At 47.8% G+C, this 27,171-nt stretch overlaps 1 protein-coding gene across 2 annotated transcripts in view; it reads left to right on the top strand.

The window, feature by feature from the left end:
• Positions 1-27,171, top strand: part of VPS13C (vacuolar protein sorting 13 homolog C) — a 70,095-nt gene that overhangs the window by 12,520 nt on the left and 30,404 nt on the right. The window contains exons 15-52 of one of the 2 annotated variants that reach the window (XM_087703955.1): positions 700-871; positions 1,127-1,189; positions 1,651-1,783; positions 2,005-2,099; positions 2,304-2,446; positions 3,257-3,449; positions 3,565-3,679; positions 4,100-4,236; positions 5,009-5,132; positions 5,394-5,511; positions 6,127-6,256; positions 6,470-6,548; positions 6,832-6,977; positions 7,108-7,261; positions 7,566-7,642; positions 7,781-7,840; positions 9,047-9,200; positions 9,446-9,562; positions 10,002-10,105; positions 10,861-11,028; positions 11,666-11,970; positions 12,064-12,211; positions 13,499-13,610; positions 15,015-15,124; positions 15,872-16,028; positions 16,432-16,511; positions 17,096-17,155; positions 17,434-17,590; positions 18,319-18,441; positions 18,938-19,041; positions 20,803-20,970; positions 21,644-21,948; positions 22,985-23,129; positions 24,127-24,290; positions 24,805-24,833; positions 24,872-24,975; positions 26,081-26,244; positions 26,531-26,772. In XM_087703955.1, coding sequence (XP_087560081.1) covers positions 700-871; positions 1,127-1,189; positions 1,651-1,783; positions 2,005-2,099; positions 2,304-2,446; positions 3,257-3,449; positions 3,565-3,679; positions 4,100-4,236; positions 5,009-5,132; positions 5,394-5,511; positions 6,127-6,256; positions 6,470-6,548; positions 6,832-6,977; positions 7,108-7,261; positions 7,566-7,642; positions 7,781-7,840; positions 9,047-9,200; positions 9,446-9,562; positions 10,002-10,105; positions 10,861-11,028; positions 11,666-11,970; positions 12,064-12,211; positions 13,499-13,610; positions 15,015-15,124; positions 15,872-16,028; positions 16,432-16,511; positions 17,096-17,155; positions 17,434-17,590; positions 18,319-18,441; positions 18,938-19,041; positions 20,803-20,970; positions 21,644-21,948; positions 22,985-23,129; positions 24,127-24,290; positions 24,805-24,833; positions 24,872-24,975; positions 26,081-26,244; positions 26,531-26,772 — 5,159 coding nt within the window. The other variant, XM_087703957.1, reaches the window with a different exon arrangement.

Below are 27,171 nucleotides of genomic sequence, written 5' to 3' on the forward strand. Positions count from 1 at the left end.
TGCTCCTGATCTGGTTGCAAGAGTTCTTCAGTGCAGCAAAGGGCGGAAAAGGCCTCCTAAGCAAAACTGGCATTTTCAAAAAGTATTTTAAAATACTGAAGGAAGAATTGTTTTGTCTGCTTTGGCCACGAAAATTAAGGGAAACTTTTGCAGAGGAACAACGAGGAGCACAAACTGCTTCAGTTGAGGAAGTGCTTAGAACTTCTTGCCTAGAGGGAGGGAAGGAAGGAGAGAAGGAGAGTAGATAGGAAGGAGGGAAGGAGGGAAGAAAGGAGGGAACTTAAGAGAAGAGAAAGGAAGGAGGGAAGGAGGAAAGGAGGGAGGGAAGATATGAGAGAAGGACGGGGGAAGAAGAGAGGAAAGAGAGAGGGAAGGAAAGGTAGGATAGGAAAAGAAAGGAGGGAAGGAAGGAGGGAAGGAGAGAAGGAGGGAGGGGAGAAGATATCTAACCTCTGATGTCTATAAGGATTTTGATATTATGGGAACGTCTTGAAATGCAGTCAAATGTAAAGCGAAACAGTGAATGTTGTATTGTTTTTTACCAGTTATTGGTTGTTGTACTTTTCTTTTACTAATAAAAATATTTATTTAAAAAAAAAGAAATTCTTGCCTGCAAATATCCCACCTGCCCCAGGTCCTGTCCCTGTTAGCTCAAATTATTTATTTCCCAGGGCTCAATAATGTGATTGTTTGTTACAGGTGGAAGTATGCAGGAAATTGCATTCTTGACCTTCACATCAAGCGATACACGCAGATGTGGTCGTGGGATCATATAAAGAGCCACAGGCAACTTCTGAAAAGTTACAAAAACGCTTACAAAGTTAAACTGACACAAACCAAATTATCAGAGGAAAATCAGAAACAAATCCAGGTAATTGATCCAAGGCTGGCTCTGGGGGCCGGAGCCTTAGCCGGAGGAGGAGGAGGAGGAGAAGGGTTGGAGGAAGGTCCGAGAACAGTGTTTCTCAACCTTGTCAACTTGAAGATGTCTGGACTTCAACTCCCAGAATTCCCCAGCCAGCATTCGCTGGCTGGGGAATTCTGGGAGTTGAAGTCCAGACATCTTCAAGTTGACAAGGTTGAGAAACACTGTCCTAGAAACTCCATGTCTGCATTTGCCCCACAGGACTTGGAGAAGGCTCTGGATGTCTTCAACATTGTTTTAGCAAGGCAACAAGCCCAAACCGAGGTAGGTTCCCCCCCCCTCCCGCCCCCCTGGTTCCTCTCATAAGGATTTTATAACAGTCCATTTTAAACACGGAGCGAGCTTTACACACCTGCTTCAGAAATTGCACCATCAATAGAAATGCTCCCAGTGCAGATTCCATTGTCAGCAAAAGTGTTTAGAAGCGTTTCTGAAAACAGCACATCGAGAAGCTGCTTGTAATCGGCCGACGCACCTTTGTGCCCTTTGCAAAGGATTTCGTTCAAAGGAATCTCGCAATTTTATTCCTTCAGTAGTGATCACAAACCATCTATTAGCATACATAGCCGAGCTTTGCAAAATGGCCGTTTTTGGTTGTTTTTTTCCATGAAATTTTAGTATTTAGGGGATGGTTTAGTTTGCATAAAGACCCCGTTTCTTTCTGTTGGGTGAAGATGAGGCTGGTGAAAGTGCCGAACCTCTGATCCTTTCTCTCTGATTTATAGGTTGTGAGGTCAGGGCAAAAACTCTCCAAGAAACCTGCAGATGGGGAGAAGAAGGGGGGCTGGTTCTCTGGCTTTTGGGGCAGGAAGGAATCGAAGAAGAAGGACGATGAAGAAGACACGTCAGTCCCTGAAAGTGAGTCTCCGTCTCTCCAGCAGCCCCAAGACCCCCCCCGAGTGGCTGGTCACAAAGGGCGGAGCATGAAACCAGGAACGAAGCGACCAAACTGAATGGGGGGGGGGAGGCAAAGGAACCCCAGTTCCAGCCCAGCCTCGGGCCCACCTGAGGGGCAAAGTGCCAGCCCTTCCTTCTGCTCGGAGGGTCCTCCAAGGTAACCCCTTCCACCCTCTCTGCAGCTATCGATGACCTCATGACCCCTGAAGAGAAGGCAAAGCTGTTCACCGCCATCGGCTACAGCGACAGTTCACACAACCTGACTTTGCCCAAAAAGGTAACGGAGCCTTTGGGTTAAATCCGGAGTGTCACAGAAGAAGATGAACTGCTCCGCATTTCGTGGGCAAAACGTACAAGTGGGCCGTAATTCACCTTTCCCCTCCCTTGCGTTGGGGAGGGGACCCCGGGTATCGTATCCGCCTGACGTTTGTGATGAAAACACCCCATTCGATGCTCTGCAATGCTTTTGTCTCCCGTTTAGTATGTGGCCCACGTGGTGTCCCTGAAGCTCCTCAGCACTTCCTTTACCATCAGAGAGGACAGGGACGTCCCAGACACCCTTAAAATTCAGATCATCGATTTAAGCACTAAAATCTCGCAGAGGCCAGGCGCACAAGCTCTGAAGTAAGTCTGCCGGTTCCACAAGTCCCTTCCAAGTTCCTTATGTGAATCGGGGCTCCTTGGTTTACTGCAGTGGTTCCCAAACTTGGCAACTTTAAGACTTGTGGACTTCAATTCCCAGTATTCCCAGAGTATCCCAGAGCTGGCTGGAGAATTCTGGGAGTTGAAGTCCACAAGTCTTAAAGTTGCCAAGTTTGGGAATCACTGGTTTACTGAAAGGCGTGACCCGTCAAAACCGCGCTCGACTAAGCCGCGCCCGATTAAACCACGTCGCTGACATCATCAACAGGGCGACAACAGCCAGCGCGGAGAAAGAAGGGGAGCTTTAAATAGCGCTTTGAAAGCAAGCCGATTCAACTTAAGGTAAGGGTTAGGTTTAGGGTTAGGTTTAGGGTTAGGTTAAGGGTTAGGTTTAGGGTTAGGTTAAGGGTTAGGGTTAGGGTTAGGATTAGGTTTAGGGGTTAATTTTAGGCTTAGGGTTTACAGCGTGCTTCTGTCTCCGCGCTGTTGTCGCCCTGTTGATGACGTCAGCGACGCGGTTTAGTCAGACGCGGTTTAGTCGAGCGCGGTTTTGTGGTGGAACCACTGAAAGGGCGACTTCTGCGGTATGGCTGACGACAGGCCAATCTCCTGGGTGCTTCTTGGCTTAAAGCTTGGGCCTTCTTCCCCCTCCTGCATCAGCTGGGCTCCCAGCCGTCCCATTGGTCTTTCATTAATTGTAGAGACATTTTCTCCTCTTTAAGACGGAACGTGGCATCGCCGCTTCCTTACAGTTTGAGGAGGGAAACCCAGTTGCCTCTTGGTCATTTGCAGGATAGAAGCAAAGCTTGAACATTGGTACATGACGGGCTTGAGGCAACGGGACGTTGTGCCTTCCCTCGTGGCCTCCATTGGGGCTGCCGAGTCGTCTCTGCTGGAAATCCAGTTTGAGACCAACCCGGAGGGCAGCGTGGCTGACCAGAGCCTCTCCCTTCAGTCGCAGCCCGTGGAAATCATCTACGATGCGGTGAGTGAGATCGGTGTGAAATGCTTCTCATCTCTCAAGAGTTGAACCTATTTCCGTATTTGCAGTCCTTTGAGAGAGAGAGAAAGAGATACAATTGATAACTGTCTTTTCTCAGAGGACAATCAACGCCCTGGTGGAATTCTTCCAAACCAACCGAGGCATGGACCTGGAACGCCTAACCACAGCCACCCTGTCGAAACTGGAAGAAATTAAAGAGAGGACCGCCACAGGTCTGTTTTGGATTCCTCAGGTCAACTCCAGATGATTAAATGGCCCTTTTGGCCCCGTGGGCAAACGTCCAGGTGCAGAGGGGTTTCCCACGGTGTACTTTAAGCCGAATTCTGTTCCGGCAGGGGAAAGGGGAAGTGCCCGCCTCAGCTATAGAGCCGAGGTGGCGCAGTGGTTAGGGTGCAGTACTGCAGGCCACTTCAGCTGACTGCTATCTGCAGTTCAGCGGTTCTAATCTCACCGGCTCAGGGTTGACTCAGCCTTCCATCCTTCCGAGGTGGGTGAAATGAGGACCGGGATTGTTGTTGGGGGCGATATGCTGACTCTGTAAACCGCTTAGAGAGGGCTGAAAGCCTTATGAAGCGGTATATAAGTCTTAACTGCTATTGCTATTGCTAGCTCCGTTCTGCTTCCCGCCTTAGGGCTTATGCATATCATCGAAACACGGAAAGTCCTGGACCTCAGGATCAACTTGAAGCCTTCCTATCTTCTGATCCCACAAACCGGCTTCCACCACGAAAAGTCAAACTTGCTTATTTTGGACCTTGGTACTTTCCAGGTAAGTCATGATGACCTTTCTTAAAGATTGAAGGCAAGATAAATTACCGTGTTTTTCGGACTATAAGACACAGCGGTGTATAAGATGCACCAAGATTTTAAAGAGGTAAGTAAGAAAAAAAATAGTTTTTATCCTCTTTGTCCCCCAGGAGCACTCTGCAAGCTTCAGCAGGGCTGGGGGAAGGCACAAAACTGCCCCATTTTTGCAAAAAAAACCCATTTTTTTGCAAAAATGGAATGCAGGGGTGGGGCTTCTGGAGGCCAAAAATGGCTGTATTTGGTGTATAAGACGCACCAACATTTCCACACTCTTTTTTTGGGGGGGGAGAGGTGCACTTTATACTCTTAAAAATACAGCAATAAATGAAACCTTGGCGGAAGAGAGGAGTGTGTCCCTCTCAGGTGTAACCTAGTCCTGTCAAGGGCTGATGAATGCATCAGCCGAGGTGGCGCAATGGTTAGAGTGCAGTACTGCAGGCCACTTCAGCTGACTGCTATCTGCAGTTCGGCGGTTCAAATCTCACCGGCTCAAGGTTGACTCAGCCTTCCATCCTTCCGAGGTGGGTGAAATGAGGACCCGGATTGTTGTTGGGGGCAATATGCTGACTCTGTAAACCGCTTAGAGAGGGCTGAAAGCCCTATGAAGCGGTAGATAAGTCTAACTGCTATTGCTATTGCTAATGCAGCCGTGGGCCAGTTGTGTTTATGGACACATTTGTGAAAACTACGTGACAGTGGCAGGTTAAGCAGCAGAGACACTTGTCATTCAACAGCTGAAGAGCATCAGCCAAGGTCACCACCAGAACTCCAGCAGTTCCTTGGAGGAGATCATGGACAAAGCCTATGACAGATTTGATGTCGAAATCAAGAACGTACAGCTGCTGTTCGGCAGATCAGGTACAATGCCTCTAAATCCAAAACATCATTGACTGCATATCAAGTGGGAAGAAGTTGACACAAAGGGTGCAGTATTCATACCGCTACATACACGCCTTGACATTCGAATTGATTTGCTCTCTCCGGCCGGTGGGCATCCTGAAGTTTTCATATAGGCATTTTTGTGGTATCGCCAGGCCTTACTAGAGTTTTATGTATCCCTGTTATTGATTATCACGCTGGTATCACCGAAATATCAGCAACTCTTTCACTGTGTTTTAGGGGAAGATTGGAAAAAGGCCCGGTCTGAGCCCGCATCCCTGCTGCACATATTGCGTCCCATGGACATCCGTGTCCAAGTTGCCAAATCTATGGTGGAGAAGGACGTCAGGATGGCAAAGTAACGTAGCAATTTTAAAAGCTGTAAAGATGGTTCAGGTGGAGCCGGCCTTGTTTTTGTGGCTGGCCTTTTATTCAGTGCGCTTAATGCTGCTACAGACCCCTTGAAATGTTGTCAGAGTGGCATCCTGGGCAGGAGTGGGAATTCATGGCACGGGTTTTTTTTTAAATCGTGGCCTTTGGCACACTGAAGCTACTGATCAATGCCATGAAATTAAACTTACCCAAATCTTCTCAGGACGAAGTAGCCAGCCAGTCTCCCTGGAGACGTCCTAATGGTCTTTTAAAAAGCTTTCCCAGTGTACCTTAAGCATTTTTTTGGGATGTTTCTCAAAATCAATTCTTTAGGCCCAATTGAAAGAAAGCCTTTAACTGGCTGTTCACTTCGTATCCTTGTTACCAGAGATCAGTGCGTTTGTTTGTAAAAACAAGATGTTAATTACATTTCCTTTTTTGGTGCCTCCTGTGCAGTGCGTGCCAGTTTCACAGCCCTGCTGGGTTTTGGTGTTGCTGGGTTTTGTGTGTGTGTGTGTGTTTTCCCTTCTAGATCAAGAGCGAAGCAGAGTTATTAGCAACCTAGTTCTGTTTCTTTCTTCTCCACGTTTTATATCCTTAGGTTTAAAGTGTCAGGCGAGCTTCCTTTGGTTCACCTGAGAATTTCTGATCAGAAGATCAAAGGGGTTTTGGAGCTAATTGACAGCATTCCCCTCCCACAGAAATCCAGTGTTTCAGTTTCAACTGCAAAGGTATCAAACTCTTTGTAACATTTGGGGAAAGTACAGCCAGCAATTACCATAATTATTGGCATTTCCGAGACACAGAAAGGTCAAAAGTGTAATAAATCCTAGTGGAGCAGTCATGCCAGCTGGGCACTGCTGGGGGAACATTCCAGTCTGAAGTGTTGTGATTATATAAAAATATAATCCAGTGGTTTATCGCTGTCTCTCATTCTTTTGCAGGCTCCGGCCATCCCTGTGGTCTCTGAGGGAAGGAAAGACTTCCTTGGGGCCACACGATTGCTGGAAGAATTAGAACCAGGTAAAAAAAAGGGGGGGAAAGGAAGGACAGCCAAAATTACGGCAAATCTAAGGCAGTTGTTTAGAAAGCACACTCGTGGCTCAGACAACTTTGCCTTAAAATCTTTAAATGGCACATTTTAAAAAAACCAAGTTACGGTAAATGGAAACTCCCTTCGGCCTCGTCCCTCCCGCAAATGACTGTACAAAACCAATTTTATTTAAACGTTGATTAATGAATCCATTCCACGGTGAATATTTTGACGCCCACAGAATGTCCTAACAACACTTTCTTTCTTCCTTAGAATCCGACGATGAATATTTTGATTTCGATGATTATCCCCAACAACCAGAGAAAGTGGCTCCCCCACAAAAAAAGCAGCTGAAGAATGAAACTGAAACTGTTCAGGAGGAGCTGACGGACCTGCAATTAAAATTTGAAATTAAGGAGGCAAGTGTGGGGTTTTTTTTTGTCTGCGTCACTTAGCGACCGAAGTTTGATTCCCACTTGTAGTCATAAGTTGAGGACTGTATTTGAAGATGCCCAGATTTCAAAATTCAACAAGCATCTCTTAACTTAGGTGATTTTGGAACTGACCAAGCAGCTGCAGAGGGAAGAAACAATACTCGTATTTAACGTGCAGCAGCTTGGGATGGAAGCCACTGCTAGGACATTTGACCTGAAAGCTGAGACTTACTTGAGAAAGATTAGCCTGAATTATTATGAAATTCAAGGTAATTTGGTTAACAAGTTAAGCAGTTACAAAAATGTACTTTTGGGCAGGGGGCGAGAAAAAAAATTATGATTTGATTTGTGTTCTTGATGGGGAAAAAACTTTCTACCCGAAAAGTCTATAGTCTTAAAAAAAAAAAGCAAAATTGTTACGGATTTTGTTTAAAAGAGAAAAGGCTTAGTTTAATTAATTTAATTTAATTTAACTAACCACATTTATATGCCACCCAATCCCGAAGGACTCCTTAAAAAACCATGTGGGCTTTACGTAACCTGCCATTTCTTAGATACCAAATATTTTTGTAGGTAAACGGCAGCAAATTCATTTGATCAGTTCATCGGATGTCTCCGGATTAGACCTTTTGAAAGTAGAATATATCAAGGTAAAGACCTTTTTTTTTTTTAAAGAAAAAATGTTACCAAATGATACGTACTGAACTGCACGTGCAAATAATTGCTTTTGTACAATACGAAAATTGTGTTTCAGTTTTTAGTCACATATTGATTATATTTCTTCTCAGGCCGATAAAAACGGTCCAAAATTTCAGACAGTTTTTGACAATACCGAGCAAAGAATGGAGGTAAGGAAAATTTAAGAAAACTCACCCTAACCTTAATTGTAAATAACGCTGGGTTTGCTGCTAAGGAAGCCCCCTCTACTCCCTGCCAAGACTGTGGGTTGGGTAGAAAAGACTAAGCAGGTTTTTATAGCAGTGCCTGACTTTTGAAAAAACCCTTCTTTGCGTTGCTGCTCTTAGCCATATCCAGGAAGGCGTCCCCTCTCTTCGGCCCTCCTTCATTCTGAAATAGCCTGCTGTGTCCTTAGCCTACTAAATCAGATGAAGAAGGGACCTTGAGTCCTTTTCAGCCATCGCGTGGTGTCAGGTGACAGTTGAAAGAAAGTCTAAGAATAGAGGGTTCCAGATAGCATCCAAATTTAAATCAGAGTCCAAGGCAAAGCATTCCTCAAAGTTCCAATTTATTAAGAGAGTCATGGCCCATCTGGGAAAAGCCGAATCTGAAAGCTTCCCGGAATTGAACTTTCAATCCCCAATTGAAAGTTCAAGATCTTGCATCCCAATAGCAATAGCAATAGCAGTAGACTTATATACCGCTTCATAGGCCTTTCAGGCCTCTCTAAGCGGTTTACAGAGAGTCAGCATATTGCCCCCAACAATCTGGGTCCTCATTTTACCCACCTCGGAAGGATGGAAGGCTGAGTCAACCCTGAGCCGGTGAGATTTGAACCGCTGACCTGCTGATCTAGCAGTAGCCTGCAGTGCTGCTTTTAACCACTGCGCCACCTTGGCTCTCCCCACACCCACAAGTCCATCCCATGGTCCAATCTCCCACTGCCGTGAAGACGGATTCCTCCCATCCAGTTCCGGTCAGGTGCAGAGACAAAGGATGACCTTGGCTTCCTAGAAAGAATTTTGTTATGGCTACATGGCATCTAACTCCGTACAATCCCCCCCCTCCCATTTTCCCACCGTAGAAAACGCATAGCAGAATAATAGAAAGCGTGGCAGGCCAAAGATCCAACGGAAAAGATTCCTGCAGGCCTGACACCCAAATTACACTTAAGAAAACGGTTGCTTCTCTTGGGGATGTTGGACTGAGACCCGTTTATGAAATGCACAGGAAAGCCAGGGTGCCCTATTTCCCCCTGAACCAACAACGTAATCCTTGGGCATCAAGGCAGTGATTCTGGTGGAGAGGTGGGTGAATGGGGAGAGCTTGCTTTTGAAGAGGTGCCTTTGCCCCCCCCTCTCCCCCAAACCCCACAGGTGACCTTCTCCTCCCTCCAAGTGGTGCTGCACACCCAGGCTCTTCTCTCAGCTCTGGGGTACCTCATGGCGGTGGTCCCAGCAAGGGAGAAGCAGATACCAGCCCTGCAGAGACGGGAGGAGACCCAGAGGACGGAATCTACGTGGAAAGAAGGTAATGGGCAGCTATATTTGGGTGCTGTTTTCTCCCTTTCAGGATGGCCTGGAATAGGTCTATATCAGTGTTTCTCAACCTTAGCAACTTGAAGATGTCCGGACTTCAACTCCCAGAATTCCCCAGCCAGCGAATGCTGGCTGGGGAATTCTGGGAGTTGAAGTCCGGACATCTTCCAAGTTGCTAAGGTTGAGAAACACTGGTCTATAACTTGTTGCTTTATTTAAAAACCTCTCCCTCTACAGTGGCAAAAACGAGCAAGGACAAGGATGTGTTTCATTTCAAATTCTTTGCCAAGATGGAGGCCTTCTGTTTGAACGTTTGCGACGAGAAGAACAACATTGCTGAAATAAAAGTTCAAGGTAATGGGGAAATGCCTGCTTCATTCAGCTCTTCCAAGCTGTCCAGAACATTCTCTGAGCTTGAATTACTGAAATATATATCCCATCTGTTGGAGGACTTTTGAGTTCACTGAGTTTCCGATTTCTCAATTCTGATCTTGTGTTAGTGGAAGACCAGTTAAATAGACGCACTTCTGGTGGTTTGAAATGAAGGGGAGGGAGGGGGGAGGCAGTTGGGCATCGTCCTGGGCACTTCAAGAGGACAGAATGAGATTAAGTTCCTTGGCTTTTGGCCCAATGTATTCAGTGGCTCAGATTTTAGAAATGTTTCAAAAGCTGCTTCAAAATGTGCTTTTGGAATTTGAATAACACAGTTAAAGGTTAGTCTATTTAGTTAGAAATCTGAGATTTCATTTCTATGGTTCTTAGCAAATAATGAACCATTTTCCCCCCCTTTCAGGCCTCGACTCCTTCCTTTTTCTGCAGTCCAGTCAAACGATTCTCTTTGCCCGGCTGAAAGACATTGTTGTTATTGATGTTGACTCCAGGACAATTCATAAAAAGGTACAGTTACTCATTTGATTGCAAGTCAAAACTCTGACTTTTTAGCTTCCAGGATGGATCTCTTGTATTTTGTACCAAGAGACGTCCCACAGGGGCCTCCGGTGTTGTCATATAGCTCCTTGTATAGGTGTGGCGGTCACCCATGGCCCAGTGCATAACAGGGCATGCGCAGCCACGCTGAACCACACAGGAAAAAACAAACTCCATAAACATCCTGATAGTGCATAACATAACATCCTGATAGTTTGCTCTAGATGTGCCTTACCCAACGACGCCCAGGATTTGACCATATATAGACAGAACTTCCCTGAGCAGTAGATTAGCAATTGTACTTTGACAGGCTGTCTTTAATCACATGCTGATTTCTCCTCCTGCCTTTGTCCTATCTCAATAAAAGGGGCTCCCAGACCCCAATCTGGGTCGCCTCATCCCGAGAAAGCTCGTGTCCGTGTCTTTTCTCAACATTGGCCTCATGAGGCGAACCACGGGTACTTTGCATTTGGTGACCCCGATGTGATTCGAACACGCAGCCTTCTGAAGTTCCTTCTCCAGGGGTTTTGGAAGAAACAGCCTGTGCAAACTTGGTCCGAGTCCATTTGTGTCTTCTTCATGTCCACATTGGCTTTAGAGCTTCTGCCTTTAAGAACCAGCGAGGGCTCCGTGTGCTTGTTGAGCATTGCAAACACACATCTGTTGGATACCCATCTAGAAACTACCAATCCAGCCCTTGATACTTTTGCTTGCCCACCTTCTAGGCGGTTTCCATAGTCGGCGACGAAGTCTTCAGTTTCAACCTGGCCTTATACCCAGAGGCCACCGAGGGAGAAGCTTACACGGATATGTCCAAAGTGGATGGAACCGTGGCTCTCAAAGTGGGCTGCATTCAGATCATCTATCTACACAAATTCCTCATGACACTCCTGGTAAGACTGCCAGCTGGGAGGAGTTGTTGCTGTTCTGTTTTTCACAGGGCCTGGAAGGAAGTCTTTATATTGGGACACAGAGAACAGAACCTCCCTCCCTCCCTCCCTCCCCACCCCTTTCTCATACGGGTAACAGGAAACTCAAAAATGCATCACTTAAATATCACCGTTAAGTAATGGTCCATTTCCATTTATTGAATTTATAGGGCGCCCAATCCCGGAGGACTCCGGGCGGCTTACAGAAATAAGAAATATTAAAAAGGATTAAAACAAATAAGACACAACAAATTAAGAGAAACACAACATACACCCAGTCTTAGCGGGGCTGGACCTCAATCCAGAGGTCAACAGCCCCAGGCCTGCCGGAAAAGCCAGGTTTTGATAGCTTTACGGAAGGCCATGAGAGTGGGTAGGGTCTGGATCTCTGGGGGTAGCTCATTCCATAGGGCCGGAGCGGCAACAGAGAAGGCCCTACTCCGAGGCGTCGCCAGCCGGCATTGTCCAGCTGACGGCACCCGGAGAAGGCCCATCCTGTGCGATCTTATCGGTTTTAGGGAGGTATGTGGCAGGAGACGGTCTCTTAGGTCCACTGCTTCCTCGGCCCATTCCTGACCTGCGAGCCTCTTGCTTGTCACAGAATTTCCTGAGCAACTTCCAAATCGCCACCGAGGCCTTGAGTGCGGCTACGGTGCAGGCCGCCGAGAAGGCCGCCACCAGCATGAGGGATTTCGCCCGGAGGAGTTTCCGCCTCGCCATGGACATCAACCTGAAGGCCCCCGTCATCGTCGTCCCGCAGTCTTCCGTCTCTTGCAACGCTGTGGTCTTTGACCTTGGGCTGATTAAAATACAGAACCGGTTCAGCCTGGTGCCGGCGGAGGATTGCTCACTGCCTCCCATCGTGGATAAAATGGAGGTTCACCTCACCCAGCTGAAGCTGTCCAGGTAAACCGGGTTCCTCTTCGCCCGTGGAGCGCGGTGTGATTGGGGAGGATTTCGGTTACGTTAACCCCACAATAATTGTGTGACTTCCTCTAGGACAGTCTTGCAGCGAGGGGCTTCGCAGCCAGACATTCAAATTTTGCGCCCCATTAATCTGGACCTTTCGGTCAACCGCAACCTGGCCGGGATGTGGTACCACAAAATACCCCTGGTGGAAGTCCAAGGTTACCTTGATACCATCAGCGTAAGCTAATTTCTCTTCTCTTGTGCAGCTGGGGTGTTTCTCCCAGGGTCCCCATAGAGCAGGGGGTCTTCAAACTTGGCAGCTTTAAGACTTGCGGACTTCAACTCCCAGAATTCTCCATTTATTTTATTTATTTATTTATTTATTAAAATTTATAGGCCGCCCTTTTCCCTGAGGGGACTCAGGGCGGCTTACAATCACAAGGGAAGGGGGTGCAGTATCAAAAGACAAAACAAAATGTGAACAAAGAAAAAATAATAAAACACAACTTTCATTCAGCAATCAACACTCGGGCGGGTAACTTGGAAACCTATCCCCAGGCCTGCTGGGAGAGCCAGATCTTGAGGGCTGCGCGGAAGGTCTGGATGGTGGTGAGGGTACGAATCCAGCCAGCTCTTCTCCCCCCCGCCAAAAAAGCTGGCTTCTTTCCCATTCACCAGATGTGACTCTTGTGACTACGCTGCACCTCTATCTTTTTTTGGGGGACACACACAGGGAGAATCCCCTCCTTGTACATTCCTCATTCTATGAGGACTTCTTGGCTTCCAACCTCTTCGATGCTCTTGATTAATTCCAGTATGAAGAGCGGTGCCTTTTCCTGACCTACGTCCTCATCACGGTTTGCTGAACTGTCCCTCACTTAGAGGCCCCCTTGGAGACTACGATGATTTGGGGGGGGGGGGGTGTAACCTTGTCATCCTGGCTTTTGCTGAGGCTTAGCCCCTCCAAAATGAGGCCTTGGGGATGTCGAAGGTGGTGTCTGCCTGAGCAGGAAGAACCACAGAGAGGATTTTTAGATGGGATGATAGTTATATCGTCTCCAGTGCAGTGGTGAAATTCAATTTTTTTTTAACTACTGGTTCTGTGGGCATGGCTTGGCGGGCGTGGCAGGAGAAGGATACTGCAAAATCCCCATTCCCTCTCCCCCCACTCTGTGGCCAGTCAGAAGTGGTATTTGCTGGTTCTCTGAACTACTCAAAATTCCCGCTACCGGTTCTCCAGAACCTGTCAGAACCTGCTGGATTTCATCCCTGCCCCAGTGGTTCCCATAATGGTCTGGAGTGGAACCTTCGCTTTGCCCTGTTTGCGACAGAAGCACGGAAAAGCGGAGTGGGGGGCGCTGAATGATAAAAGCTAAGGAGGGTCTTGGCCAAAAGGCGGATGAATGTAGCTGTGCATTCGACGGGCAGGGTTGGGGTTAGTCCCCCCCCTTGTTTCGTGGCGGCTCATTCAGCCCGAAGAAACGTAACCTCTCCCCCCCCCCCCCCGAAATGCCCCCGTTTCTAGATTATCCTGAGTCAGGAGGATTTAAACATCCTGCTTAAAGTTATGAATGAAAACCTGGCTGAAGCAGACAAAACAGACCCTGGGCCAGAACCAGCAGCCTCCTCGACGGAAGGTAGGACATCTTTGTTGTTGTTGTTGTTGTTGTAGTTTATTTATAGGCCGCCCTTTTCCCTGAGGGGACTCAGGGCGGCTTACAATCAAAAAAAGGAAGGGGAGTGTAGGACAATACAAAAAAAGAAATGTGCACAAAGTAAATTAGACAATAAAACTCAACATTCACTCAGCATTCGGGAGGGGCGAAATAGGATTATCCCCAGGCCTGACGGGTTAGCCAGTTCTTGAGGGCTGTACGGAAGGCCTGGACGGTGGTGAGGGTACGAATCTCCACGGGGAGATTGTTCCATAGTGTCGGAGCCGCAACAGAGAAGGCTCTCCTCCGAGTAGTCGCCAGTCGGCACTGACTGGCGGATGGAATACGGAGGAGGCCAACTCTATGCGATCTGATGGGACGCAGGGAGGTAATTGGCAGAAGGCGGTCTCTCAAATAGCCAGATCCACTACCATGGAGCGCTTTATAGGTGGTGAGTAGGACCTTGAAGTGCACCCGGAGACCAACAGGTAGCCAGTGCAGCTCACGGAGGATCGGTGTTATGTGGGCGAACCGTGGTGCGCCCACGATCACTCGCGCGGCCGCATTCTGGACTAGCTGAAGTCTTCGGATGCTCTTCAAGGGCAGCCCCATGTAGAGCACATTACAGTATTCCAGCCTAGAGATCACAAGGGCTCGAGTGACTGTTGTGAGGGCCTCCCGATTCAGGTAGGGCCGCAACTGGCGCACCAGGCGAACCTGGGCAAATGCCCCCCTGGTCACAGCTGAGAGATGGTGGTCAAAAGTTAGCTGTGAATCCAGGAGGACTCCCAAGTTGCGGGCCCTTTCTGAGGGGTTTAAATTTTGTCCCCCCAGCCTGAGTGATGGTATGGTGGCCAAATTTTTGGGAGGGAAACACAACAGCCACTCGGTCTTGTCTGGGTTGAGTATCAGCTTGTTCGCTCTCATCCAGTCTTTAACGGCTTCCAGTCCCCGGTTCATCACGTCCACCGCTTCATTGAGTTGGCACGGGGCGGACAGATACAACTGTGTATCGTCCGCATATTGGTGATATTTTATCCCGTGCCTTCGGATGATCTCGCCCAGCGGTTTCATGTAAATGTTGAATAGTAGGGGGGATAGGACCGACCCCTGCGGACCTTTGGATGGGTCTCTGTTCCCAGGTTGAGTAGCTGGAGTGTTCCTTGCCCTCCCCCCCCCCCCCGGCAGGGAGTTGAGGAGGGAGCTCATCCACCGGTGCTCTTCCGTGGACAGACAGACAGATGGCAGCAGACTGAAAGGGGCTCTGGCGGGGAGGGGCTCCTGGCCTGATCCAGGCTCACAGCTCATGACTTTAAACTCATCAAGAAGCCCCTGGCTTTGCAGCAGCCTTTTAAGTGGAAGCCTCTTCTTTTTGGGGATGCGCAGGCAAGGTGAAAGAACCGGTGCCGTCGGCTGGAGCCCCCAAATCCAGCCTCTCGGAAGAAGCCCAGAAGGACGATAGGACCAGCCTCCTGCTGAACTTTGAAATAAACAAGGTAGGCAACTTAAGAGGCTCTGCCTCGATTCAGTCGCATTTACCCACGGCTCCTCCTTTTGATTGACTTTATTTATTTTAAACACCGCTTATTTGCTTGGCAGTGGAGCATTCAACTTCTGAATCAGCCTGCAGCAGCAGCAGCAGCTTAAGCCTAATTCAGACCCAAGGTATCCCGTTTCCTGAATAAGTGCTGGCAAGGACAGCCTTATTTGCTCTCCTTCCTCCGGCCAGAAGAGCCGGTTATTGTTAGTGGTCCACCCGTCGGTTTATTCCCAGGGGGCTTTGCCCTCCTTTCTCTGGAGGGCCCCTCCCTGCCCTTCTAGCTGATGCCAACAGCTGAACTCGTCAAAGCTTGTGCTTTGCCCTCCTGTGGGCAGGAGGGCTGAAAAGAGATGGGGGGAGTAAGTTAGCACCCCACTTTCCAGGCTCATCCTGGCTGGTGAGAAATGGTGGGGTTTCTCAGGACTCCTGAATTGGAGCCAGCTGGATGGTGCCTCCATCAGGACAAGTCCGGATCATAACTTTCTCTGTTCTGATTAAAGGCTCTGTGGCTTCCAGGATTTTTGGCATCTTCGTGAATCTGACAGACCTGCATTCTTGTTTCTTCCTACAGCACACCCGTCTCTCCTGGAAGGTGGCTTGGCAAAATGGCAAATGCAGATAGACAACCGGAATATGAATGGCTGGGTGTATTTTTACGTGTCATATATGCTATCTTTCATATACTTTCTCTTCCCTCTTTCAGGTCTTAGTTACGTTAACGAAGCAAGTGGAAAAGCAAAGCTTTCCTTTGTACAGGCTCACAGTATTAAAACTTGGAAGCGAAGGTAGAATTAAAATGCACGATATGACTCTTACAGCATATCTTCAGAAAGTGCAGATGAATTGCCTTGAATTCACTGGTAAGTCATATTTAATGAAGGATTTCACAAATGAATGTGACTCAGATTACACACAGGCTTTTAGAGGACAACGTTAAGCTGCAGATCACATTTTTCTAAATATTTCAATTTTGTGTTCTGAATTTTTATTCTTCATTGTGCAAAGCTCTGCTTGAGTTTTAAGCATTTTAGAGAGCCTTGTTCAACCTGCTATTTTTTCCATAAAGATTCCCATTCTTCTCCTTAGCCGGGAGGACTTCATCAAGCTTATGAAACATCTATTTACTGTATATTTTGGGTAATTTCTGAGTCTCTGAAACTGAAAATTTCTCTGAAGAAATTACCCTCTTTACTGTATTCATCCACTTTTCCTTGCTTAGGCTGACTTACAACAGTCTAAGTATGAATTGTATTCTTTCTACAGATTCCAAAGGAGACCCCTTAAATATTATTAGTTCTTCAGATGAATCCGGCAAGCATCTCCTAAAGATGGAATACGTTAAGGTTAAGCACGTCTTTAAAACTAAAAATTAGTGTGGGGTGTTTTGAGTGGATGCTTAAAACAAAAATGGCTGTGTTTTACACAGAGAATCAAAGTGAAATAAAGGAAATTAATGTATGTTACAAAAAGCCGAATTGAATCCTAGTTGCTAGAAGTTTCTGCTAGAAGGCTGGATTGAGCCAGTTGCATTCAGGGGGGGGGGGGGGCTCGCCTCTTATTCCTACCTGAGGAAGGCAACACATCTTCCTTTCCCCTTTTTCTTTCTTGGGAATTGAACTCTGCTCACTGGTCTCATTTCTAGGGGGAGGGGGAGCGTGGTGTGGGGCTTACTCTACTGAGAGCAGTTGGCAGAAATAGGTAGCTGTTGAACCCAGGGCCGCCCGCAGGATACAGTAAAAAGTGACAAGGGGATGACGCAGCAGCGGTGGGATCGGACCAAGAGGAGCCTTGATTGCAATGCCAAGTCCCACACCTTGAACGTTTCAAGCGCACGTCCCCGCCTTAACATAGCAGTTTGCGTGAACATGCATGTGCTTTGCTGCTGGTTCGCCATCTGCCGCAGACTGAAACCGTGTTTCTCGTTTAGGCCGATGTGGATGGTCCTCACTTTGACACCGTTTACAACAGAACAAAGCAGTTGCTGAATGTGAGTATTGTCAATAGGAGCATTGTCTTAGCTACCCAGGGGAGGGCGTGTCCTTTGGAGAATGAGTCCCCTTCGGGGGAAAAGGGCGGCATATAAATATAATAAATGAACGAATACTAGTTGAACCGAAAGAGCTCAGGTTCCAATTGGATTGTTAAGCCCAATAACTCACATTTATCCCATGGGGGGGCTGAGGGGCCTTTTTAAATGATAAAAACCTGTTTTCAGGTGAGAGGCCCCCTCCTTCATTTATCTCCTTTCTTTTTTTCTCCCCCCAGGTATCCTTTTCTTCGTTAGACTTAATTTTGCACACCGAAGCCTTGCTTTCTATCATGAATTTTTTCACATCTGCCTCAAGTGGTATCACGCCAGCTGAGAAGGGGGCTGATGTAGAGCGACCATCAGAAGACCCCAAAACAGCTGTTGCAAAATCAGGTATCGGAGGGTTGATATCTCTCTTTATAGAGCCGAGGTGGCGCAGTGGTTAAATGCAGCACTGCAGGCTACTTCAGCTGACTGCAGTTCTGCAGTTTGGCTGTTCAAATCCCACCAGGCTCAAGGTTGACTCAGCCTTCCATCCTTCCGAGGTGGGTAAAATGAGGACCCAGATTATGAGGGCAATATGCTGACTCTGTAAACCGCTTAGAGAGGGTTGAAAGCCCTATGAAGCGGTATATAAGTCTAACTGCTATTGCTATTGCTATTGCTATTGCTATCTATCTATCTATCTATCTATCTATCTATCTATCTATCTATCTATCTATCTATCTATCTATCTATCTATCTATCGGATTGTTGGGGGCGATATGCTGACTCTGTAAACCGCTTAGAGAGGGCTGAAAGCCCTATGAAGCAGTATATAAGTCTAACTATTGCTATTGCTCTTTCCCTCTCTCTCTCCCCCTCTCTTTCCACCAATCCCATTTAATACTGAGGAACCAAGGCGATCCCTTTTGACCATGATGAGCCAATTAAATCCATTCATTTAAGAAGCCTTTTGAATTTCCAAGTTTCTTTGAAGCAGAAGGAGTGGGGGGGCGGGTCACAAAACCTCGGGGTGTTCACTGCTCCGAGACCAGGGAGGAGGAGGAGGAAGAAGAGTGAGGAACACGGCCGGGGGGAAATAGGCCCACCACGCTGACCGATTTCTTCTTGCTCTTCAGATGCTGCTGGCCCTGCAGCCATCTCTGATGACGTGTTTGACTTGAAGCTCACTGCCAAACTGAATGCCTTTAACATTTGGGTCTGCGACCAGAAAGCTAATATTGCAGACATACGGATTCAAGGTAAGCGCATTTGAAATAATCCACCGGAATTAAACAAAAAAAAAAAAAGCAGTATTCAGCTGCCCTCCTTCCCAGTTACTTAACCCTGAGGTGGCGCAGTGGTTAGGGTGCAGTACTGCAGGCCACTTCAGCTGACTGTTATCTGCAGTTCAGCGGTTCAAATCTCACCGGCTCAAGGTTGACTCAGCCTTCCATCCTTTCCGAGGTGGGTGAAATGAGGACCCAGACTGTGGGGGCGATAGGCTGACTCTGTAAACCGCTTAGAGAGGGCTGAAAGCCCTATGAAGCGGTATATAAGTCTAACTGCTATTGCTATTGCTGTAGGATGGAATTCTCCTTCTTGTTCGGTCCTTGGGTCAAATAGGTTTCCTGTAGCAGCAAGAGAGGAGAACTAGTAATAGATTAAGTGTAAATTCCCTAAGAAAACCCCAGTGCCCAAACTTCAATAAAAAACGGAAGACATCCCCTTTTATTCTTTGTCCTCCTTCCTCCCCAGGTATGGAGGCCTGTGTGTTTACCACCACAAAGCACACCGAAGTCTTTGCCCGGCTTCGGGATTTCATCATAACCAACGTCGATCCGGAAACGGTTCATAAAAAGGTGAGCCTGGCATTGGGAGGCCTCGGAATGAGCCTCACGGACCAGTTTGGCCGAGTTGGGAACAGAAGAGACGGTCAGAAGGGGGGGGAAAGCACCTCCGAGTGTAGAATTGCACACTCTGGCCTGTTCACATGTCGCCTTTCCCCCTCGAGATGGAGAAACTGAATTGCGGGGTGGCAGGGAAGGGTGGGGGCTGGTGGAGCTGGAAACTTCTGGGGGGCAGGGGCTGACACCCCAGGGAGCCTTTTTTCCTTGCTGGGGGGCAGGGCAGGCCTCGGTGGATGATATCAAAGAGAGCGGAAATCGTGGTACATGTGATCTTTTATTTTTCTTTTTGATTTAATACTTTTTTTATTTTCCACTTTCATAACATATAATCCCATGTATACTATTACATAGCCAATATCCTATTGTATTAAGTAGTAATCACATCAGTTCCTCTTGTCATCAACGCCCAGAAAGATAAAAACCCATTATTGGCTCTTCTGCTCTCCATACACCTCTTTCTTCTGCCTCTCTCCTACCTCCTTTCTTCCCTCCATCATCCTTTCCTGCTCTACTTCCCCTTCCTTTCTCCTTCTCCTCTCTCTTCATTCCACTCCTCCTTATCCTCCTCATCTTCCCCCCTTCACCCTCTCTCCTATCCCTCTCTTCCTATCTTTCTTCTCTCCTCTGTTTCCCACTCTTCCTCTCATTGGTGTATTTCCGCTTCTGAGCAAACTCCATTCTATGTTGATGGTATTTATGCTTCCATATCCATAGAAAGTTTTTATTTTCCATTTTCATAACATATAATCCCATGTATACCATTACATAGCCAATATCCTATTGTATTAAGTAGTAATTACATCAGTTCCTCTTGCCATCAACGCCCAGAAAGATAAAAACCCATTATTGGCTCTTCTGCTCTCCATACACCTCTTTCTTCTGCCTCTCTCCTACCTCCTTTCTTCCCTCCATCATCCTTTCCTACTCTACTTCCCCTTCCTTTCTCCTTCTCCTCTCTCTTCATTCCACTCCTCCTTATCCTCCTCATCTTCCCCCCTTACCCTCTCTCCTATCCCTCTCTTCCCATCTTTCTTCTCTCCTCTGTTTCCCACTCTTCCTCTCTCCTATCCCTCTCTTCCTATCTTTCTTCTCTCCTGTTTCCCACTCTTCCTCTCTCCTATCCCTCTCTTCCTATCTTTCTTCTCTCCTCTGTTTCCCACTCTTCCTCTCTCCTATCCCTCTCTTCCTATCTTTCTTCTCTCCTCTGTTTCCCACTCTTCCTCTCATTCACTTAGTGTATTTCAGCTTCTGAGCAAACTCCATTCTATGTTGATGGTATTTATGCTTCCCTATCAATATACTTAACATATCTTAGTTTTAAAGAAAAAATAAGAGAAGACAGTATACATGTGCAATCATATTACATTAAAATTTAACACCCCTCGTCAAGCCTAATATGCATCCCTCTCTCCCCCCCAACCCCCCAGCCTTCCCTCCCCTGACTTCCCAGAACCCATACACGGTATAAATCTTTAACAAAACAGTCTAAAATATATTGGAAAAAAGAATAGAAAATTGATAACATCTTTACATTGAGCTTAGCTCCTCCTTGCTAGGCTAACTTTAAACAATTTATATCGTTCCTGATCTTAATCACAAGCTATCTGGAATTTCTTAGTCCCATATTTATTTTGAGTATAATCAATCCATTTTTTCCAGTCTCGTTTATATCTCTCGTTTGAGTGGTCCTTAAGGTACATGTGATTTTTGCAGCCAGTCTCGATAGTGGGAGACGAAGTCTTCCGCTTCACGATGTCCCTTTATTCCGACGCCACCGAAGGAGAGGCCTACACGGACATGTCCAAGGTGGATGGCAAAATGTCCCTGAAAGTGGGCTGCGTTCAGATCGTCTACGTCCACAAATTCTTCATGACGCTTCTGGTAAGAGAGCCGCTTCTCTCTCTCGACTTACACCAGCCTTCCCTAACCTGGAACCCTTTTAAGATGCGTGGACTTCAACTCCCAGAATTCACTTCGTCTCTCAGATCCGGAAGATGAAGCGAATTCTGGGAGTTGAAGTCCAGGCGTCTTAAAGTTGCCAAAGTGGAGAAACACTGGCTGACGCTGCAGTTCTCAAATGCGTAGGCCCAAAATCCCGGTCTCCTCACAAGGGATGGAAAATAGCAATAGCAGTTAGACTTATATACCGCTTCATAGGGCTTTCAGCCCTCTCTAAGCGGTTTACAGAGTCGGCATATCGCCCCCACAGTCTGGGTCCTCATTTCACCCACCTCGGAAGGATGGAAGGCTGAGTCAACCCTGAGCCGGTGAGATTTGAACCGCCGAACTGCAGATAGCAGTCAGCTGAAGTGGCCTGCAGTGCTGCACCCTAACCACTGCGCCACCTCGGCTCCTCGAAAAGACTAGCATTCAGTCCCGCAGTGCAGAGCTTGGCCATTACTTCTTCTTCCTTTACGTTGTGACATTAGAGAATGAGACGGTTGGAAAGTTTACACAATTAATACTTACTTTCACTTTTCTTTTTACTCACCTGGGGGATCCATTTGCAATTTTCTTCCTGCTTAATTAGCCTTGTAATTCTGTCCTTGCTTAGCATTTCCTCAACCACTTCCAAACGGCCAAGGAGGCCCTGAGCACGGCCACGGTTCAAGCCGCAGGAAAGGCCGCCCTCAGCATGAAGGACTTTGCTCAGAAGAGCTTTCGCCTCTCGATGGACATCAACCTGAAAGCTCCCGTCATCCTGATCCCTCAGTCTTCCGCGTCCAATGATGTCTTGATAGCCGATCTTGGCTTAATCAGAGTTTGGAACGAATTCACCCTGGTCTCTGGGGAGAAGACGACGCCTCCCCCCGTGATTGACAAGATGGATATCCAACTCACCCAGTTGAAGATCTCCAGGTATGTATGATGTCAGCCTCGTTCCCCTCCAGATCAGCAGACAGGTGGCTGCCCATTGAGGGCGTTCCTTGCTTGTTGCTGTGGGGTTTCTCCTGGCAGTGGGAAGACTTTTCTGCAGCAGAGAAGCCTGTCAGGGTTCCAAATAGCATCCAAAATTAAATCAGAGTCCGAGGCAAAGCATTCCTCAAAGTTCCAATTTATTAAGAGAGCCATGTTGGCACATCTGGGAAAACCCGAATCTGAAAGCTTCCTGGTTTCCCCCACCCAGTTGAAAGTTCAAGATCTTGCATCCCCACACCCACCAGTCCATCCCAGGGTCCAATCGTCCACTGCCACGAAGACAGATTCCTCCCATCCAGTTCCGGTCAAGTGCAGAGGTTCAAAGACAAAGGATGACCTTGGCTTTCAAGAAAGAATGTTGTTATGGCTACATAGCATCTAACTCCATACAATCCCCCACCCTCCCATTTTCCCACAATAGAAAAGGCACAGTAGAATAACAGAAAGTGTGGCAGGCCAAAGACGCACAAGAAAAGATGGCTGCAGGCCTGACAAAGCCATTCCTTGAAGGCTCGACAAGAGACCCTGCCCGGCCCTGTGAGGTGGTCTGAAGCGCAACCGTTGTCTTTAGCCGTGTTCCTCCACCTTTGGTTATGAATGCAAGCATAAAGTAGAGCAAGTGGCAGTTCTAAGCAAGCCATCTTGCATTTCTTTCCCCATCAGACACCGGGAGGGCTTCCGAAGGGTTTAGTCAGGACAGCCCCCCCCCTCTATTGAGCTAAATTGTTTTGGGGCAAAGCAGGAACTGGGAACCAAAGCAGACTTCCCTCCATGGAAAGGCCCCTTTGCATTAGAGCAGGCATTGTCCAAACTTTGGCAACTTTTAAGACTTGTGGACTTCAACTCCCAGAATTCCCCAGCCAGCATCCCACTGGGAAGGGCTATTCCCAGTGGTGCCGTGCGCTGCCGGTAGGAGAGGCTGCTTTACTCAGGGGGCCACCTGGTGACTCTCCACCCGTTCCCCTTTCATTTGTAGGGCGGTGGTGGGCAGCAGCCCTCAGCCAGAGATCGAGATTTTGCAGCCGGTCAACCTACAGCTCTCAGTTCAGAGGAACTTGGCCTCCGATTGGTATCTGCAGATTCCGGGGATCTCCATCCAAGGAGACTTAAAGGCCATGCTGGTAAGGTCACAAAAATCCAGGAGAGCCATGGATGTAAGCTCCGGATTACAGCAATCGCTTGTGTTCCGATAGAGGCTACACTGGTTTTGCCCTTGAAGCGGGCTTTGATTTTCCACTTATCTCCACTTACAACTTTTTTACATAAGGTTTTTTTCCCCCTTCTGGGTGGAAGCATCCCTGCCTGTTGTGAACACAATAGAAAACCAGCAATTTCTGCCTTTTCTGACAGTGCCGCAATCACTCTGTGCGTATATGGCCTAGGAGCTGGATATCTCCGTGACCACCTCCTGCCACATACCTCCCAGCGCCCAATAAGATCTCACAGGGTGGGCCTTCTCCGGGTGCCGTTGACTACACAATGTCGGCTGGCGGCTCCCCGGGGGAGGGCCTTCTCTGTAGCCGCTCCGACCCTATGGAATGAGCTACCCCCAGAGATCCGGACCCTCCCCACTCTCACGGCCTTCCGAAAGGCTATTAAAACCTGGCTGTTCCGGCAGGCCCCGGGCTGTTGACCTCACGACTGATGTCCAGCCCTGATTAGACTGGATACATGATGTGGTTTTTCTTTTTTTTTCTTTTTTTAAAATTATTATTTTAATTTTATCTTACAACGGTCCTACTTCTTCTTCCCTCCCTCCCTCTTTCCTTCCCTCGTTTCTTCTCTCCTACTCCCCTTCCTTCCCTCCTTCCCTCCTTCCCATTCCCTCCTTCTCTCCTTCCCTCCTTCCTTCCTTCCTTCCTTCCCTCCTTTCTTTTCTCCTTCTCTCCTTCCTTTCCCCCTTCCTTCCCTCCCTCCTTCCCCCCTTCCTTCTCTCCTACATTCCCTCCTTCCTTCCCTCCTTTCTTCTCTCCTACTCCCCTTCCTTCCCTCCCTCCTTCCCCGTTTTTTAACACTTCACTTTTCTTAAAATTTTATTTCCTGTAAGCCGCCCGGAGTCCTTCGGGATTGGGCGGCCTATAAATTTATTAAATCAAATCAAATATCTTCTCTTTGCAGCTCTCGCTCAGCCAGGACGACTTGACTTTGCTCATGAACATTTTGCTGGAGAATCTGAGTGAAGCTGCTGCAGACCCCAAAGCCACACCCTCAACCTTGCCAGATGCTCAGAAGCCTAAAAAGCCCGACGCTGAAGCTGTGTCTGGCCTTGAGGAGGAAGGCACGTCTTGAGCATTTAATTCAAAGGGTTGCAAAATGCATCGCTTATTTGTTACCACCATCAGGACAAAGTAGTCCTGGGGAGCATTGGGAAAAACAAGTTTGGGATGTTAGCTAAAAACCGGGGGGGTCTTTGGATGTGAAAGTGGCTGGGTGTGACAGCCACTCTGTCCCAGCCAGACAACCTCACAGGGTTGTCGTTATGTATAAGAGAAGAGGACATTAGATGGGAACGGCACCTTGAATTCAGCAAAACACCAAGGTGGAATAAAAATAAATGGCTTAACGCAGTGTTTCTCAACCTTGGCAACTTGAAGATGTCCGGACTTCAACTCCCAGAATTCCCCAGCCAGCAAATGCTGGCTGGGGAATTCTGGGAGTTGAAGTCCGGACATCTTCAAGTTGCCAAGGTTGAGAAACACTGGCTTAATGTACGCTGGTCTTGGGTTCTAATAAAGCTTCCATTTGTGAAATCGGATCAAACGGGGTTGGCATTGAATGGAAGAGAATGACCTCAAGTACCAGTCCTGCTTTTAAGCCCCTTTCTCGTTTCTCAATCACCCAGGAACCCCTGAGATTCCCGCAGAGGAAGCCCCTGGGGGAGACCAGCTGAAGAAAAGTGTGGCGGTGATGTTTCATTTCAACTTTGAATCGCTCTCCGTTGTTCTCTACAATGCCGATAAGAACCAGGTTGGTGACAATATTCTCGAAAGCCAATTTCCTTGGGACCCCAAGATAACAGCGTTACAAAAAAAAAATACCACAGGCCAAGGAGATCTGTGTGGTCCAAAAAAAGGAGAGTTTGTTCCAAAAACGTGTGAAATTTGATCTTTAGAGCTTGTTAGCCATTTGTGTGTGCCTCTTCATATATGTGTACACACACGCTCACTCGTGCACACAATCCCCGTGGAGATTCGTACCCTGACCACAGTCCAGGCCTTCCGTACAGCACTCAAGATCTGGCTAGCCCGTCAGGCCTGGGGATAAATTTTCTTGCCCCTCCCGAATGCTGAGTGAATGTTGTGTTTTAGTATTTTTAGTTATCTCACATTTTTTTTCTGTATTCTGTCTTTCACTCCCCTTCCCTTACTATTGTAAGCCGCCCTGAGTCCCCTCAGGGAAAAGGGCGGCCTATAAATGCTAAATAAAATCAAATTAAAATCAAATCAAACACACAGTGTCAACTCATAAAGTTGCCATGGTGAGGAAAGGTGGGGAGTGCATGCCTTTGACTAGAGTCGGATCTCAGATTACTGCAGCAGGCTTGTGAGGTGGGCACCTCGTTGGAGAATGTGATTTATGACACAGACTGAGGGAAGGGAAGAAAGAGGGGCAATGTTCAGCCATGATTAAAGTGAGGTCAGATCTGACTGCAATGGGGTATTGCCAAAGTGGCGTTCCTAATAAATGACTGGATTTCTTTTGAAACTTGGCTTGAGGCTCGTGAATTAATTAGGGCATCTTTCGGAAACCTGACAGTCACACACTGTTGATATGGCCTCCAGCCTTCTCTGCGCCATTCCAATTCCTGCCCCCTTCTCCCCTTCCCACTTCTGATATTTTGGGGGCTTTCTCTGTTGACCACCTGGGCATTACGCGATGTCAAAGTCTTAAGACTTTTTTCTTGAGGGAGAGAGATTTCTTCCATGTTAATTGAATTTGGTTGTTTTGATAGAAAAAAAGTTCATCCGGTGTTCTTTCTCCGTTCGGCCAAATAGCCCAAACTGGGAGACGTGTGGAGCCTCTGAGCTGTGGCACTTAATCCTTTTATCTCGGCCGTTTTCATATCTCGTAGAAACCTCAGCTTCACAACAGTCATTTACGCCTTGGGGAACTGGGGCTGCATTTCATGAGGTCATCGGGACAAATGTTTTCGGACGGCTCTCTAGATGTCAGCACCAAGATGGAAACGTGCACCTTGGACGATCTCAGAGAAGGGGTGGAGAAAGCAACTGCAAGGTCAGCTGTCCAGCAGTCCTTAGAACACACCCTGTCTCTTCTCCAGGGGGGGGCCGTCGGCACTCTGCTTAACACACCTGGTCAGCCCTGAAACAAAACCTTGTACAGAGGAGATTTGGGATTTGTTTCAAGGCCTGTTGAATCCGAGGCCTCGCAGAGGGCGGCCTTCTCACTAGAAATCCTAGGAATCGGGGTAATCGGAGGATACAAAACAGAATTAATCTACTCCAAGTTCCTCCCTCCTAAATTCAGCCACCTCGTCTAGGAATGCGTTTCTCTCTTGCAGAATGCTGGCCAGAAGGGATGGGAAAGCCGAGAGCGTCATGATTGATATCAGCTACAAGCAGGATAAAAACGGGGCTGACATCGTAGCTGTCTTGGATCAGCTGTATTTGTGTGCCAGCATGGAGTTCTTGCTGACGGTGGCCGACTTCTTCATTCAGTCCATGCCTGCAGCCGGAGCGGCGGAAAAACCTGCCCAGTTGGCTTTGAAGGCGTCTTCCCAGGGAAAGCTTAAGACCGAGAAAGGTCGGCCGCTTTGAATATCTCTAATCCTTAACTCACTGCGCAGTTTTCCGCTCTTAAGGCCACTGGCTTTATTTATGGTTTGGGCCTGGATGTGCTGCTCCATGGTCAGAGCAGAGCAATGCTCTACAAGGGGCTACCCTTGAAATGCGTTCAGAGACTACAGCTAGTTCAGAATGCAGCCGCGCGAGCGTTATTGGGTGTACCGAGATACACCCACGTTACACCTGTCCTCCGCGAGCTGCACTGGCTGCCAATTGGTCTCCGGATGCAATTCAAGGTGTTGGTCATTACCTTTAAAGCCCTACATGGCTCAGGACCAGCGTATCTGCGAGACCGCCTACTGCCACATACCTCCCAACGGCCGATAAGATCCCACAGATTGGGCCTCCTTAGGATGCC

The sequence above is a fragment of the Thamnophis sirtalis genome, unplaced genomic scaffold, assembly GCF_051295495.1.
Source record: "Thamnophis sirtalis isolate CommonGarterSnake01/CBP01778 unplaced genomic scaffold, rThaSir2_p1.2 scaffold_2, whole genome shotgun sequence".
Lineage (NCBI taxonomy): Eukaryota > Metazoa > Chordata > Lepidosauria > Squamata > Natricidae > Thamnophis > Thamnophis sirtalis.